At 36.9% G+C, this 17,877-nt stretch overlaps 1 protein-coding gene across 5 annotated transcripts in view; it reads right to left on the bottom strand.

Annotated features, from left to right (window-relative positions):
• Positions 1-17,877, bottom strand: part of GABRA4 (gamma-aminobutyric acid type A receptor subunit alpha4) — a 245,452-nt gene that overhangs the window by 224,871 nt on the left and 2,704 nt on the right. For all 5 annotated transcript variants that reach the window (XM_044945908.2, XM_044945909.2, XM_006069951.4 and 2 more), the window contains 4 exons: positions 4,424-4,491; positions 3,277-3,497; positions 3,034-3,116; positions 568-711 (listed from right to left, as the gene is read on the bottom strand). In XM_044945908.2, coding sequence (XP_044801843.1) covers positions 568-711; positions 3,034-3,116; positions 3,277-3,497; positions 4,424-4,491 — 516 coding nt within the window. The remainder of the gene's footprint in view (positions 1-567; positions 712-3,033; positions 3,117-3,276; positions 3,498-4,423; positions 4,492-17,877) is intronic.

Raw genomic sequence — 17,877 nt, 5'->3', positions numbered from 1 at the left:
AGCTATTTTTCTCACACTGAATATGACAAAAACTAAGTCCTATGATTCTTTCCATTCACATCCCCAAAACAAATACAGACCAAGAATCCTCAATAATAATCATCCATCTACTCACATGACAGCTTTAATATATGCCTTTAACATATTTTATAATCAAATTTTATATTTTGCCTTTACTTTTGAAAAGAGGATAGAGTAGCACCATAAAAATTGGCAAGATATAAAAAACAGATTTGGGGAAAGTACTAAAAAACAAAGAAAATTCAGTGTTCAAAAAATCAATGATCAGATTTCCTACCTGAGAATTCTGTTGAAAATAGTTTTGATATATTTGATCATTGACTTTTTTTATGAAAAAGAAAACCAACTTTTTTCTTGCATCTCACCAACTCAGAATTTATTTTAAACTAAAATAAGATTTAAACATAAATAAAGAGAATTCTCAACTGTGAGCTATGCATCAACTCTATTTCTGGAAACTTTTAGCTGGACCCTGAAAACACAAGATATTTCAATGAAGAAGCTAGTGCCAAGTTGCATATCGGTTTAAATTACTGAATGTCTCACCCGTGATGGATTTGATAGTTTCACTTGATACAGTTTGCCCAATCAAGTCATACTGAACTAAGCTGGAAGACTCCTTTGGAACTTCTACTGATTTCTCAGGGCCTTTCGTCCAGGTATAAATCATCTCACTCTTCGGATAGGCATCTGGAGGACAGCAGAGAAGGTGGTTAGAGTCAGGGTTCCTTTTCCATCTGCACTGACAGTCAATGATTAAGAATATTACACATGTCCAAGAAAGATGGAATAAATGAAAACAAGAATCATTATGATTTATTCAAACATGTTTAAGATTGAGAAAACTGTAGAGATTAAATAAGCAGTCTTGCAACTGGGCAAATTTCTCATTTTTATGCCAGAGGTTTACAGGAGGAGAGACTAAAACTAAGGCAACTAAAACGTGATCTATGCATCAGTGCCCTTGGATATGTTTCCATACTAATAGGATAAACAGGTGAAAAGCAGATAAAATAACCCCCATCCAAAGTACTGTCCAACTGCTATTCCTTTCCCTTCTAACTCACTTCTAATACTTGACCAATATTGACATCTTCCTTCCTCATACAGCTCTCTCAATTAGAAACATACCAGATGCTGCCTATAATAATACAACAACAAAAGCAAATCCTACTTTGGAAGCGCTCTCCATGGGTCACCTATTCCAGATTCTGCCTCTGGGCAATACCCATGCTGTTTGGGAACCATTCTGCAAGTGACAACTGACTGCAGTTTGTAAAGCTCTCCAGGGAACGTACTTACAGAACCAATTCCACTACCTTTAAACTCTCACAATCAGAACATTTTCCCTTCCATCTTCAGCAAATCCCTCCCAGAGGCAATTCAAGCCCATTTTCTATTATTTGGTGTTCAGTGCACATGGAGACCAGCTGCTTGCTTACCAGCCTACCCAGAACAGATAGCTTGGCTCACACACAAATGAGTTCAAAAGAACCAAGATGAATTGTGTGCTGCCCTCTGCAAAGATTCCTAAAATGGCTAGAGCACAGTAGGCCCTCAGTGAAAATGTTTAATTCTGCAAAAGGGGTTGGTACCTAGGGAGACTATCTCTACAAATGACTTTGCAAAACAAGCTATAAGGCTTGTGTTGTCATTCAGTGGTGTACAATCAGGTCTCAAGGTTTATCTTCTGAAGTATATTCATGCTTAAATTATACATTTAAAGTCTCAGAATGCTAAGACCCTGTCCATGATATTTTAAGTCAGGTATCCTTTCTGTCCGTGTATTTTTCTGTTTTTATCTTTTCTCATCAAATCACTAGTTGGAGAGCAAAGGACCCACTCTAGTTTCAAGTTAACCCAACTTGAATATTGTGATTACTGAGGGTTATAAAAAGAATGGTGACTGCCAAGTCTCATTAAGTTAAGCAATAAGCAATAATAACAGCAGGCAACAGTTTCACAATCATTGTGACTGAGAATCTGAAGCAATAGTAAAAGTCAGCATCTATTTTTGGTAGCTTCTGATTGAGTCAAATATTTGAGGCAGACGTGAGAAGAGGCAAGCACATTTTGCTGCCATCTCTGAGAGGGGAGCTTGGGTAAAAGAGATTCCTTATTCTGTCCTACCCATTCATTTCATCCTTTTGCCTTCACCACCACAAAATATCCCAAATCCATGTGTCTTACACCTCCTCTGATATTATAATCTAGTCTACGTCACCACCAAGACACAGCCTCCAGCTCATCTCTGTTTCTACAATCCATTCTCCCTAGAATGAACAGAAAGCATGATCTTACTGGGGCCAGAATTGAAAACTATTTGTACTATAATAATTTAAATTTCACTCAAGATAGGTCTAATCTAGGTAAAGTCCTTTCTCAACCACCCTTAGTAAAACCTTCCAAAGGCATCCAATAGCACTTAGAATAATATCTAAACTAATTAATGTAGTCCATAAGGTACTATACCATCTTGTTCTGCCTACATATCAGACCATCCCTCCTAATCTGTGTTGGTCATGCTTCAGCCATTTTTATACTAATAGCGCTGCTTATGTTATTCTAACCCATGTCATGTCAGGAAGCCCTGAACCTTCTTTTGCTTTTTTTCAAGTCTGCCATAAAGGTTTCTGGTTGTAACAGAAGCTGTTAAATTTAAAAAATGAAAAAAATCATTTACTCTTTCTCTGATACATTACCAACACAAGGAGTTCAGTGGTCCCTAAATTTCACCACTGATCACCAACCTATTAACTATGACTCAGTCTACCTAGGCTATCTAGGTAGCAAATAGAAATAATTTTTGCTTCTGGTGAGGCGAATGGGTTGTTTTTACCTCTTAATTTAAATATATTAGGTAATAAACTGTCTCCTAAAAGTCAAACCTCAGACAAGTCATTGTCATGGACAATGATTTAAATGTTAGACTATGGAAAATCATGAACATACAAAAACATCAGCTTGCATGAGGTAACCATAAATCCTAACCACAATCTGATTGTAACTTACAACTCCCAAATTTCAAAGGGCAGGCATGGCCATCCATGGGGAAGTCCACCAATCTCATGGGACATTCTGCACTTATGGTGAGTCTATGATCGAAAAAAGGCAATTAAATAAAATCAAAACTTAAAAAAAATAATTTTATAGATTCCTCAATGAGGAAGAAGGAAGAAAGGAAGGAAAAAGAAAGACAGGAAGGAAGGAAGGGAAGAAAGAAAAAACAGTTTAAAAAATTTTTAAAAAGACTACCTCATTGTGTATAAAATTGTGCCATTTCTCATAATTCTAAAAAGTTTATTTGGAGCTGTCATATTATGTGAGACAGATTTCTTTCCATTCCTGAAGAAAGTATCAGGAGTCCACACTTTTGTTACCATCATATTGTTCAATCTCAAAATTTCAATGGGGCCATCATATTTTAGTCTTTTGTCAATCCATGTCTGTCTGAAGAACACATCCATTGTGTATTCCTAGGGAAGTTAGTTTGTGACATAATCAATCACAGATGATTACACATAAATATGCAGAAAAATGCAGTAAATTCTAGATTTGCCCTCAGAAAAGACAACCCCAGATAAAAACAAATAAGAGCAAATTAAAAAAAAAAAATCAATGGAGCAAAAGGAGTGTCAGCAATTAAAGCATATTATGTCCATCTGATACGTTAATCTTCTACATTTGTTAGATAAATAAATTATCATACATATTAATCATTCCAGAATAATTACTCTAATTTAATAAAACTGCCAGCCATCAGGTAATTACAGTTGTACTTTGTTTTAAATCAAGTGGCAAAATTAGTTAATGTGTAACAAATAACATTGCATAATTAATCATAAAATTATAGGCATCTCTTTAAGACAAAGTATGTAAAGTATGTAAAAGAGAAATCTTATATCCACAGAATTTATTAACGTTCACCTAGGGTCATTTCTTTGACCTGGAAACTGAAAATATTTAATATTAGAAAGCAAAACTGAATTTATACTGACCAGGGCTTAATGTTCTGTGGAAGTGGGAGGAGGGGTGGTGAGCAAGAGGGCCAACAAGGAATTCTAAATGCAATTAGGACTACAATATAGTTTCATACCAAAACTAATTACACTCTCTAATTTTCTCCTCCGCAATAACTTTCTAAGGGAAAAAATATTACATACAACATTGTATTGTGGGGACAGAATGTTCTTTTCTTTGTTGAGAATGACTCCAAACCAGAAAAAAACCTCAACTATTACAGCTGAAATGCAAATTAAATGTCTCACTTTTTTAAACTTTTTAGGCTGTTCTTTCACTTTCTAGTTCTGTGTAATAGATTATAAGATAAATGTTAATTGCCCTCTTTTCTGCATATTTTCTCCAAACCTCAAAAAGTACATTTAATTTCCCAGATACCTACCATTTCAACATCAGAAACAGGTCCAAAGCTAGTGACATATATGTCAGTTTTCACTTCTGTAACAGGACCTAGTAGGCATGAATTAAACAAGTGTGAAAAGATAATTACCGATCCTACAGGCAAGGAGGGTTTGATAATTAAAAAGTAAAGACAGATAAATCATGTTTTTACAAGCATCTTATGTTTTCAGTGAGATTATGTATCTCTCCAAAAAATGTAGACAAAAGAACAAAAACCCAGAAAGCAATATTTACTTACAGGCAAAAAGAAACCCCAATTACTTACTGCGATTCTTAGTTCTTCAAAGATACATCACCCCCGGGGCACTGTTAAAACAGGCAGTGCAGGGAACAAAAGCTTTTAGCCTTTGTGATTTTTTTTATAGCTCATCATCTGATTGGCTTTTAGTAAAGAAGTGAGCTGTTAAAAAGAGGGAACTTAACCACAAGAGTAAAGTAGAGAAAAACCATAATGGCTGTAAGGAACACATTTTCAGTGAGTTGAGGATATTGGTAAATAAACACAAAAATGATTCAGGTCACTTTTAACAATAGGAAGATCATCCACTGGTAATTAGGATCAAAAACAAGCTCTCCTAAAAGTCAAACCCATGTATGTTCTGCCATCTACTTGTTGTGTGATCTTGGGCAAGTTACTTAACTCCTCAATGACAGCAGCCTCACCTATCAGACAAGACTATTGATGGGGATCAGATGAAGTTTCTCCTATGAGACCCTGAACGCAGTTACACTTTCATGAAAATATTTATCAAGTATTAGCTTTTCTTTGCTATTGAGATTCTTTTCTACGTCTAAATAAGACTGTTTCAGGAACAAGTGTATGGGTGTGTTTGGCAGAAGCAAAATATGGGAGCATCATGACAATAGGGTTGACACAGATTTTAGACAGAGAAAACTGCTGCAATCCAGGTTTAGCATGTTGCTTAAAATGAGAAATTCCAGAGTTTAAATTTGGCTCTAATAATTTCTAATTGCATGATCTTAGTCAAGTCATACATCATCAGATACAGAGGAGGTTTTAATGGGTATTAGCTGAAATAATACATGTAAATCACTTGTCCCAGTCTCCAGAACATAACATGCTCAATAATGATAGTAATTATTATTGTACATAATAGCAATTTTAATTACTAATAAAAATTTTAAATTGCTGCACTCTTGAACATCATTTCTTATATGATGGTTTATAACACTGGATGGCCAGGGGCTACCTATTCCATACTAGAAAGAACAACATCTGTTATCAAGATGGACTGTTTCTCTTGAATACTGGGTAGGCAATTGGATTTATGCCAAAAAGGACACAGAGCAATTGGAAAAGCTTTATGCCCTAGATCTAAAGTTATCTTCATAAAACAAATGAGAGTATTTCTCCCTCTACATGGTGAAGACTGAACCACAGAAAGAAAAACAGTCTGAAGGAGAAAGAAAATTCTTTCTTAAATAAGTATCCTAAGAAAAATATATCCTTTGGAAGTACAGTGAGAGAAAAAGTATAAATCATGCTGATCTGCCACGAGTTTTCATTTTGTAAAAATAATATTTTCTAAAATGTTAAAAATTCAAAAAAAAACAGAGAATAAGTGTGAGAAGTTGACTGAGAAATTGAAAACAGCAACAACAAAAATATGATAGTAATAAGCTTATGAAAGCCAAAGTGCTTCAGAAATAGGTAATCCAGGAAGCAAATAATGTGTGTCAAACCCTAGTAGATGGAGATTTCATTCAAAAAAATTCAAAAGTGAGAGAAATCTCTCTGCTAGCTTCTTAAGGACAATTGCTAAAGTGTTAAAAACATTACTTCAGTGCAAGTCAGGACAAGGAGTGATAAGTTACCCAGAACAATTAAGGCTGAGTAGATCTCGACAGTGAGACTGTTTGATGAGAATCTTGAGAAATTCAGTTACTTTGAAGATCAATTTAGGAAACTGGTTCTAAAACTTTAACTGGTTCAGAACCACCCAGAAGGTTTATTAAAGCACACATGGCTGGAGCCTACCTCAGACTTGCCGTAAAGTAGGTCTAAAGTAGGGCTTGAAAATTTACATTTCTAACAAGTTCCTAGGTGATGCTGTTCACTTTAGTTCACAGAAAATGTTTATCTGTTTCCTAGAACAGTATTTAGTTAGCTAACTGTGTCCTGTAAAACATTAATACCACAGGTGTTCTACTGACATGCAGGAAAGGTAGGAAAGGGAGGGATTAAGCCAATCATATTTTTCCTTATACATTTATTTTAAGGTGTGTGGGTTTATGCTAATTCTTAAAGTTATAATGATTCCATGATAATGAATCTTTTCAAATTCTGACATAACACTGTTACTTTTTCAATGATCCTTGAAAAATGCTTTATGTTCAGAATTACAACCTTGATTATTTGTGACATTATTCAGTATTTACACAATCAAAAAGTTCTTTGAGATTGAATGAGAGCCTAAAAATATATAATTAGTAGAAAAATTGCATTTGGACACCCATTCATTCAACATTTATTGAATGACCACCTGATGTACACCATTCCATGCTAGATTCTGGTGTTACAGTGGTAAATCAGAAGTTTCCTGCCTCAGGCACTTAACATGCTACTGGGGGAGTCAAAGAATAAATAATAAGGAAATTAATTAAATGAAAGAATGCTATCAGTCATAAGAGAAACAAAACAGGCTGGTAATAGTCTAGGAAAGCCATTGTAGATTTTTTAGCCACTCTTCAATGCAGTGACTTATTTTTAATTTCTAAATTCTATTTTTCTATTAAGGTATAATTGATTTCCTGTAGAGTGGGCTTCCCTGGTGGCTCAGATGGTAAAGAATCCACCTGCAATGCAGGAGACCCGGGTTCGATCCATGTTGGGAGGATCCCCTGGAGGAGGACATGGCAACCCTCTCCAGTATTCTTGCCTCGAGAATCCCCATGGACAGAGGAGCCTGGTAGGCTACAATCAACGGGGTTGCAAAGAGTCAGACATGACTGAGCGACTAAACACAAAGCACATAGTTGATTTACAATGTTGTACCAATCTCCAAAGCAGTGACTTTCAAACAGAGCTGAAGAATGATCACAAGACACTGGAAAAGCTGAGAAAATGCATTTCAGGTAGGAGAACTTCAAGGGGAAAAACTTGGACAGAACACCTCCTTCGCTGTCCATATTCTGAAAGTGGTATCTTTTAAGCAACTTATTTATATGTTAAGTTCACTGTTTTAAACTTGTAGAAATCCCAGTGAAAGAGATTGTTATGAGCTGAATTATATTCTCCTAAAATCATATGTTGAGCATCTAGTACTTCAGAATGTGATTATGTTTTGAGATAGGGTCTTTACAAGGGGAATAAACTTAAAATGAGGTCATTAGGCTGGGCCTGAATTTAATATAACTGGTGTCCTTATAAAAAGAGGAAATAGAACACAGAAACACAGAGAAGAAAAACTAAGATACAAAGAGAAGACAGCCACCTACAAGCCAAGGGGAAAGAGCTTAGAAGAAATCAACCTGCTGACACATTGATCTTGGGCTTCTAGCTTAAGGAATTGTGAAAAAAATGAATTTACTGTTATTGAAGCCACTCTGTCCATGGCACTTTATTATGGCAGCTGAAGCGAATGAATACAGAGGTCAATCATTTGTCCTGTTTTTTTCCCCCAAGTTTTCTCCCTCTGATAGGCAGTCCAGCTCTGCCTCTGTTTATAGGCTATGGTAAGAAGTTTGATTTGTATTCCTTAATCACTGGGAGACCACTGAAAAGTTTGATGTAAGGAAAATGTATGATCTGAATCACTCTGGCATTTGTATGGGCACTGAATTATAGGGAAGCAAGAGTAGAAGAAGGTTTCCCTGGTGGCTCAGGCAGTAAAGAATCTACCTTCAATGCAGTAGTGCGTGTGAAGTCGCTCAGTCGTGTCCGACTCTTTGCAACCTCGTGGACTGTAGCCCAGCAGGCTCCTCCATCCATGAGATTCTCCAGGCAAGAATACTGGAGTGGGTTGCCATTTCCTTCTCCAGTGCAATAGACCCATGTTCAATCCTGGGGTCAAGAAGATCCCCTAGAGAAAGGAATGGCAACCCACTCTAGTAACCTTGTCGGAGAAATTCATGGACAAAGGAGCCTGGCGGGTTACAGTCCATGGGATTACAAAGAGTTGGACATACCTGAGTGACTAACACATACACACACAACCAGCTGAAGAAATCTCTTCTAAGAGGCTGCTGTACTAGGTCAGGTGACGGGTGACAGTGTCCTGGACAAGGGATGTGGCAGTAGGGATGGAGAATGGCAGTGGGGATGGAGAGTGGACGAATCAAGGGGCATGTATATGTGGAACTGCTCCCAAGCAATGGGGCTGTTCCCAAAGAACAATAAGCAAACATACTAGTATTTATTTAAGGCCTACTATGTGCCAGTGGGCTACCCTGGTGGCTCAGTGGTAAAGAATCCACCTGCAATGCAAGAGATGCAAGAGATACAGGTTTGATCCCTGGGTCGGGAATACCCCTGGAAGAAGGCATGGACCCACTCCGGATTTGTTACCTTGGAGAATCCCATGGACAGAGGAGCCTAGTGGGCTATAGTTCATGGGGTCACAAAGAGTCGGACACAAATGAGAGACTGAGCAGGTATGCCTGCATGTGCCAAGCAGGTTACTAAATTCTTCCCATATGCTCTTTCATTCAATCTTCATAATATTCTCCAGGAATGATATTTTAAGAGAATTTTATGGATATGGAAACTGAGCTCACAGAGGTTAAATGTTATATTCCAGAGCCAGAATTATAACCTCCCTGTGTTGATCTACAAGACTTATTCTAGATTTACTATGTTAATGATGTCATTAAATAGTAAATCCATCGTTAATAATATACATATAATTTTCTATCTAGTACATAACACGCCATACCTATCTTTCTTGTTTTGTTTCATAAGTAGTTTCTGAACTATATTCTTGTAGCTTGTTGTATGCATTTGCTCTTCTTCTTATTACAGCCTGCTTGAGTCTTCCTCTCCTTAACAGCAAAGGTGAATCTTAATTCTCTTGGAAATCCCAAACAAGCACAGTTTTTCACATACCAGGTGGTGAATAACTATGTGTTTGATTGTGTTCCCAGTTATCACCCTAGTAGTGGTTTTAAAATCTCGCCAAAGGAAAAAAATTCTGGGATTCATTTGTTACATTAGCTAAGATACAAATATTTCCTGATTAAAGTAGAATCCATGTTTTATTTATATTTGTATCCTCTTCCTGAACAGATTTTAGGCCTTAAATGTAATAGATTTCCAATAAATCAGTTCTCAATGAACAACGGTCGCTATGCAATTAAGAATAATTCTTAGAGACGCTTCCTCTAACACTGCAGTTTAGGATGTTCAAATCAACGTTCCTAAGAGTATAATTACATAGAAACCAGATAATTTTGATCTTGGAAGGACTTCTCATAATTTTATATGCATTTGTGTAACATAAAGGAATCTTTTAAAATCTTGCTTCTTTGATAATAAGGAAATAGTTTTTGTTCCCCACAACATAGTGGACAATTCCTAGGGCAAAGGGATCTTCAACAGTTTTGAAAGGAACCAAGACCACCAGGATCAAATTCATAGGAATACTCCCATCTTACTAATGAATCGAACTTGCTTGGAACATGGGAAAGCAATTAACAAGGTCTTAGACAATTTCCCACTCTTTAGCTTTAGAGACGTGGACAAAAATATCACTTTTTAATTTCTTCTCTGGTAAAAGGGTCCAACTTGCTGTCACACCCAGGAAAAAACACTTAAGCTGTTTTGCAGATACTGAAACGAGTCAACTCCTGTTCTCCAAATCGCCTTCTGAGCTATGCACTTGAAAGTTTTCTGGGTTTTCAGTCACCTAAATCCGTGCACCCAGCTACATCTCATAAAACACTATTAACGTCTCCCCAAATCAAGAGACTTAAAATATTTAAGATGTATGATTACAACAATGAATCTTGGTGTAATATGTAAAGAAATCTCTAATTCTCTGTCACCTACAAAATATAGAAAAACTAGCCTTCCTGCATATTAAAGAAGGAACAGATGTCTATTGATATTGTTGAGAAAGCAAACAAGTATAGAGCTTTACTTAGATGACATTAAAGATTAGTGCCTCCTTTATGCTATGATCCTTCTATGAATCCAGCTCTACTTCTTAAATATTAAAGCCATCAAATAAACAAATAACAGTACCTAAACAACAAAAAACATGAGCAAAAGATGAAAATGCTATTCATAGAAGGAAAATTCTTGTGAGCAATAACATTTTGAAAAGATGTTCAATCAGAGTAGAAATCAGGAAAATACAAGTCATTTCACATTAAAATACCATTTCTTTTCTAAAGTGTTGAAAGGTTTGTGGATCCTGAATCTCATATTCACTGTAAATGGATTTGAATTTGTAAAACTACCACAGAAAACAGTTTGGCATTATCTCATCAAATTGAACTCCCACTTACACTAAGATCCAGAAAAATCCACTTTTGGATATATATGCAAAAGCAACTCTTGCACATTTACAGCAGGGAATTTGGGCCAGAATATTCACAGAAACACAATCTTGGAAACAAGCAAAATGCCTACTGCCAACAGAGCAGCAGATGAATCAGCTAGTTTCTATGCAATGGGAATATCACACAGCAGTTAAAATGAATGATCTATAGCAAGACACGATGGTAAGAATAGATTTTAGAAATACACAAGTGAAAAAGCATCAAAAGATAATAGCATGTTCAAAACAAATGAAAAATTTTAAATTTCAATGTCTTTCTTAAAAGAGTAAATTTGAGCTAAAACAATATTCAAATAAAGCTATGGAATAACTTAAAAAGGTCTCAGAATCATGGTTATTTTGGGTGGAGAAAACAGGCAAATAGGATGAGGGAGACCAAGTTGTGCTGTTTAGTTATTTAAGTGGGTGTTTATTTTATTAGAGCAAATGAATGAATAGATGGATAGATATAAAGAAGGCTATCTGTGGACCAATAATGGAAATGTGTCATGAACCAAGGATTATTAATCCAGAATCTAATTATGTGTAGCAGAAGCTTTTTAAAACAAATACATAAAAAGGCCTAGACAATAAAGCAGCTATTTGCTTAATGATACACAAAATACAAGTTGATGCAATTTTTCATCTAAGAGAAAACGAACATCTCAGTGAAACACCATCTAAATGTCCACCAAGTTATTAATAACCAGATTTTTAGTGCCTATCTTAGGAAACAAAAAAATACATTTTGCATATTCTTGTCCTAAGGAACCTATGTGTATATTAGCACCAGTACATCTTTTTTGTTAAATCAAGAGCATAAGAAAGTAAATTTGTGATTTGGATTCTACAGTCTCTTGCTGTCTCAAGGGCATCTTTCTTTCAGTTATCTTTTCCCTCCACTCTAATATTAAATTATTCTCTCCTTGTCTGTTTCCAGTGGTACACAAACAGCTTATGGTATTTCTAATTCTTTGGAAAAGGTAACCTTCCCTCTTCCTCTTCTCTTTCATATGTAAACTTTGAGGGGAAAAGAAGGCTATGCTGACTGCCTGGAATTTTCTTTTTATTCACTCCATCATCTATTACAATCTAGTTTTCATGTTTAGGATCCACTAAAATTGCTTTTGTCAGTATCATCAGTTTTTTTTTTCCCTATCTACAGCATCGTTCCCTCAAAGTTTTAAAATAATCTTATTTCTCTCATTTTAAAAAAAGATCTCTTGATGCTACTTCTCCCGTTTACCAGCTCATTTCTCTGCTCCCCTGTACAGATGCCCAGAAAGAAACTCCTTTCATTCTTTTCAGAACACACGCAATCAGACTTTCATCACGTCACCAAAGCTGCCTTTGTCAAAATCACTGGAGATGTAGATATTGCTAAATCTAGAGGTCCACTTGATGTTCTTATCTTTCTTTATCTGTCAGAAGCATTAGATATAATTGATCAATCTTGCCTCCACTTTGAAATACCTTTTTTTTTTTCTTTACATCCAATCTAAACACTCTCTTGGATATTTTCTTTTGACCTCAAAGGTCATTCCTTTTCAGTCTTCCTGAGACAGAAATTCCTCCTACTCTTTCCCTACCTCTTAACACTGGGGACTTTGGAGCTCAATATTTGTACTTCTTCTCTATCGCCATTAATTCCTTGGTTTTCCCTGTAGTCTTATGGCCTTATATACCATACACATTGATATACCCAATATCTCTGCATTTCAAGACTATCTTCATTTTACAGCCAATAAGCAGCTCAAATGTAACATATCCACATGCGAATTGTTCAACTACATCCCCAAGCTGCTTCAGCCAGTTTTGGCAGCTCCATTTTTCTAGCTGTTCAAGTCTAAAACTCCTGAGTCAGACCTGGTGTGTCCCTTTTTTCTCACATCTCATAGCCTAGCTGTCACCAGTAGACTATAACTTTGAAAAATAGCCAAAAGCCAACCATTTCTTACAATTTTACAGGCTCCTTTGCCACCAACTTGGTCAAAATGGCCATCAGTTTTTGCCTGGTTGATCATAAAAACCTTTCTGCCCTTGACCCTGACTTACTGTTCTCAATCCAGCAACCAAGGCGAGCATTTGAAAATGAGCCAGTTCAGGTCTCACCCCTAGTGGAATCCTTCCAAACACTTCTGATATGATTCAGAGTAAAAGCAAAGCTCTCACCAGTCTGCGAAGCTTTATCCAACCTCATCCTTGTACCACACTGGCCCCTTCTTACTCCTCAGCCATGCAGGGACGGGCTCCACTCCTTCATGCGGTGACACTTCCATTCTCAGCAAGTCTGCATCCGTGTTCCCTGTCACCAGAAGACCCCACCTAAAGACAACTTAGGCTCTTTTCTACTTAGGAGCATTGTTCAAATATCCACACATGATCTCTAAATTTCACCCTTCTCCCCTTACTGTTCCTCCTCCAATCCTCTCCAATTTAAATAACACTATTCCCTGTCCATTTTCTCAAAATAAAAAATCCAGGACTCATTTCTTGTTTCTCCCTCTCCTTTACCACCAATATAGGAATCCATCACCAATTTTTTGTTGAACTATACCTCCAATATATATCTCACCTTTATCTATTTATATTCATCTTTGTTGCATTTACCGTCTTATTCCAAGCCATCATTAACTAAATGGAGACAACCAGGGAATAAAAGGTTTTTTGTTTTGTTTTGTTTTGTTTTCCCATTGGTCTCCTTGTTTCTAATATTGTCCCAACTCCATATCTAGGCCTTTCTTTTTATTATGCAGCAGCCAGAGATATCATATTACAATCTAAGTCATACCTTGTCATTCCCTCTACCTAAAAAACTCCAATAGCATCCAGGTTCATAAAAGAAAACTCCTTTATGAAAGACCTTGCATAATCTGACCTCCTCTAACAGCACTAAGCTAGGCCTATGAGATTCTTCCTCTTGCTTTCTGACTCCAGGCACACTGGACACCCTTCACTGTCTGAATCACATTAATTTATTATTTAACTTAGAATCTTTGCATTTGTTTTTTGTTTTCTTTTTTTCTGCCTGAGACAAGTTTTATTTAATCTTCCCATGTCTGTCACTTTTAGGTCTCAGCTTAAACATCTACCTCATCCACTGTATCTGAAATAGATCTCTCACTCAATTTATTCTTTATCTTGGCATTTGGATTGTTCCATAGCATTATCTTTAATTATTTGTTTCCCTGTTATTTTTATCTCTCTACACTGCTTAGCCTGTGTCTGATTCAGAATTATATCTTTACAACTTTACATTGTTCTTAGCTCGTAACAATTTCTCACTATCTATTGATTTAACCAATGAATGAAAGTGACAAGTTTGAAGAGAATGAAGCTTTATTTTTCTTTTTCCCTGTGGACTTCAACAAAAGCCCCTTGATAAAAGTAAAAGAGTAGAGTGAAAAAGTTGGCTTAAAGCTCAACATTCAGAAAACGAAGATCATGGCATCTGGTCCCATCACTTCATGGGAAATAGAGGGGAAAAAGTGGAAACAGTGTCAGACTTTATTTTTTGGGGCTCCAAAATCATTGCAGATGGTGATTGCAGCCATGAAATTAAAAGACGCTTACTCCTTGGAAGGAAAGTTATGACCAACCTAGATAGCATATTCAAAAAGCAGAGACATTACTTTGCCAACAAAGGTCCATCTAGTCAAGGCTATGGTTTTTCCTGTGGTCATGTATGGATGTGAGAATTGGACTGTGAAGAAAGCTGAGAGCTGAAGAATTGATGCTTTTGAACTGTGGTTTTGGAGAAGACTCTTGAGAGTCCCTTGGACTGCAAGGAGATCCAACCAGTCCATCCTAAAGGAGATCAGTCCTGGATGTTCATTGGAAGGAATGATGCTAAAGCTGAAACTCCAGTACTTTGGCCACCTCATGTGAAGCGTTGACTCATTGGAAAAGACCCTGATGCTGGGAGGGATTGGGGGCAGGAGGAAAAGGGGATGACAGAGGATGAGATGGCTGGATGGCATCACCAACTCAATGGACATGAGTTTGAGTGAACTCCGGGAGTTGGTGATGGACAGGGAGGCCTGGCATGCTGCAATTCATGGGGTCGCAAAGAGTCAGACACGGCTGAGTGACTGAAAAACAACAATATATTCCCCCAATGTTCACTTTTCCATTTAAAGCTGTTATTAAGTCTTTAAAATAAAAGTTCTCATTTTACTCCTCTGGGGGAAATGGCGTTTTGCTTACTGTAATGACCTACTTTGTAACAGGAAGGTATGTTCATGAAAATTTGACTCTTGGTCAACAGAAGGATGCAAAAAATGTCTTAGAAGTGGTTGAAGCAAAAGACCAGCTGCCTGACTAAGGTTTTAAAGAGTCAAGTGTGAGTTCTGATCTTGTCTTGTCAACTAGAAGATGCAGGATTCTTGGGTAATTCACTGCAATTTTCCCAGCCTCCTCTCTAAGAGAAGAAAAAAGCATGCCCTGCATATCTTTTTGCATTGTTGTGATCATCTTATTAGAAATCGTATGTGAAAATGTTTTCAAAACTGCAGAAAACCCTACTCAAATGAAGTCCTACAGTGTTGATGAACAACCTTGCAAAACCCTAGTGCTGCACTGCCATTTCAGAGAGATTGTGGAAGATGAGCCAAGGCAATTATCTCTATCTGTATGTCTCTGGAAGCATTTATGATTCCAAATCATGTGCCTCATTTATTCCAGATTTTGTGCAGAGATGCACGAAAGGATTGTGTAATCCTTCGATCAACGGAAGTGGATAAGGACTGGCTTCCTACAGGTGGTTAGTACCTTAGCTATGCATTTTCAAGAAGGTGTATAACAGTGCTGAAGTGGCTAGAGGCCCAGGGGATGCTCTTTATTGTGGAATGGTTTACTGTGTGCTGCTTCTAGGTTGGTGCAAGCTCGTTCCAGATGGTAGCAGGCTGGAAGAACTCTGCCTTTTCAGATGTCCCAGTCTAGGTGCCCTTACTCTGCCTCCATCCTTCCCTTCTCACCTTTCCCCTTTCCTCTTCCAACAGAGACAAAGGAGAGGGAATCCTGGAGGGATGAAAAGAAAGAACCATTTCAGCTCCTTTTACTTCCCCATTGCAAGCTGTGCTACTGAGTTAAAAATATGTAATTTCATTTCCAAGTCTATTTCAACCCTTGCCTGGCCTACTGAGCAATCACAAACCCTCCCATCTCAGTTCAGATCTTTGCTTTTAGCTTTATTTTAAAGGGAACACTGCTAAGTTGTATAAACAGATATAAAGTAAATGATCTACAAAGAGCAGAAGTAGGATTAAGGGAACCAGGAAGTAAATCTGTATTTATAGCACAATGGTCAAAATCTGAATTATTTTCATTTCATTTCAAAAATGCCAAATTTTCCACAAGATATAAAATGTCCAGGAAGGCATCAAACCTGTGGCATTCAAGAGTTTCTGCTAACAATGAATTTTCTTATTATTTTCTGTGATACTCATTTATAACACCATGTAAACAGATTACACATTTTTCTGCAGGTGAGAATTACTGTTCCTGTGTTGCATCTGGAATACTACATATTTACAAAGAATGACCCACTTCTAAATAATGAATCACATTTACCACAAATATTTATGAGCAACAACCCCCAAAATTGTGCTACATGGTAAATTATTAATAATGAATCAACTACTAACACTTAAAATAATGTAAATTCAACCCCTTCCCATAAAGCTATAAAAGAACCTCCAAGTGGGCAATGAATATCACTTGGCAGAGACAAACAAGATGACTAATGCCCTTGAAACATTTTAGCAGTCCTGCAGCTAACCAAAATCGAGCAATGGCTTCTATAGGTGGATTTCATTTATTTTATTGTCTATATACTATCATGGGAGAAGGTAGCTGGTAAAAAAATGATGCATCTACAATGGATCCCTTCTTCCTTTTGAATTACAACTTGCATTACAACCAACTGGGCAGATGTGATTTTAATTTTCCACATTTAATAATAAAATCATACAGTTGCAATAATTTTGTGCTTTAATTTATGTTCGGGGACATCAATTCACTAATGAATATTTAAACTACATGTGATTTGATACTTCTATTATTTTTTTCCTTTACTTAAAATGTCAAGTTTAAAAACTTTATGGGCAGATAAATCCTTTTTTATTGATATAATATAGCCTTAAATGGCATCACATCATCTGAAACCTTCTCCACACAGTTATTTTTGATCTAAAGTGATAATTTCCCAGTCACTTATGAAAGATCGTGCATTGACAAATGATTCACGTCTGTAAGGAAGCCTTTTTTCACATTTGCATGAAGGCAAATGCAGGGCTAAGCATCCTACCCCTAGAGAGGCAACATGAGAAGAACTGGGAGAATCTTTCATCCTCTGACCCACCTTTATCACTGTCAAAATGCAAAAAAAAAAAAAAAAAATGAATTAAATCCCTCAATGGCTCCCAGTAACCTTCTCAATAAAATCCAGGAATAAGGAATAAAGTGGGCTCCTTGTTTCAGAAGACTGGATTCCAGTCTATCATTAATATGCTATGTTAGTCATTCAGTCATGTTTGACTCTTAAGGAACCCAAGGACTATAGCCTGCCAGGCTCCTCTGTCTATGGAATTCTCCAAGCAAGAATACTGCAGTGGGTTGCCATTCCCTTTCTCCAGAGGATCTTCCCAACCCAGGGACTGAACCTGTGTCTCCTGTGTCCTTTGCATTGCAGGCAGATTCTTCACCACCTGAGCCACCAGAGAAGCCTAATATGCTGTTTCTCAGTATAAATCACTTTCTCTTTCAAACGTTCTCCTTTGTTACATGAGAAAAACAAGACTGGTTAAACTCCTAAAACCCATACAATTCTCATTTATTTTCAACAATTCTTCCTAAGCTGGGACCAAACACCTCTGGAATAATATCTAATTCTGTTCTTTTTCCCAGAAACATCCTGCTCCCATTTACCTTCTAC

The sequence above is a fragment of the Bubalus bubalis genome, chromosome 7, assembly GCF_019923935.1.
Source record: "Bubalus bubalis isolate 160015118507 breed Murrah chromosome 7, NDDB_SH_1, whole genome shotgun sequence".
Taxonomy (NCBI): Eukaryota; Metazoa; Chordata; class Mammalia; order Artiodactyla; family Bovidae; genus Bubalus; species Bubalus bubalis.
This window is presented reverse-complemented; position numbering and strand designations above follow the sequence as displayed.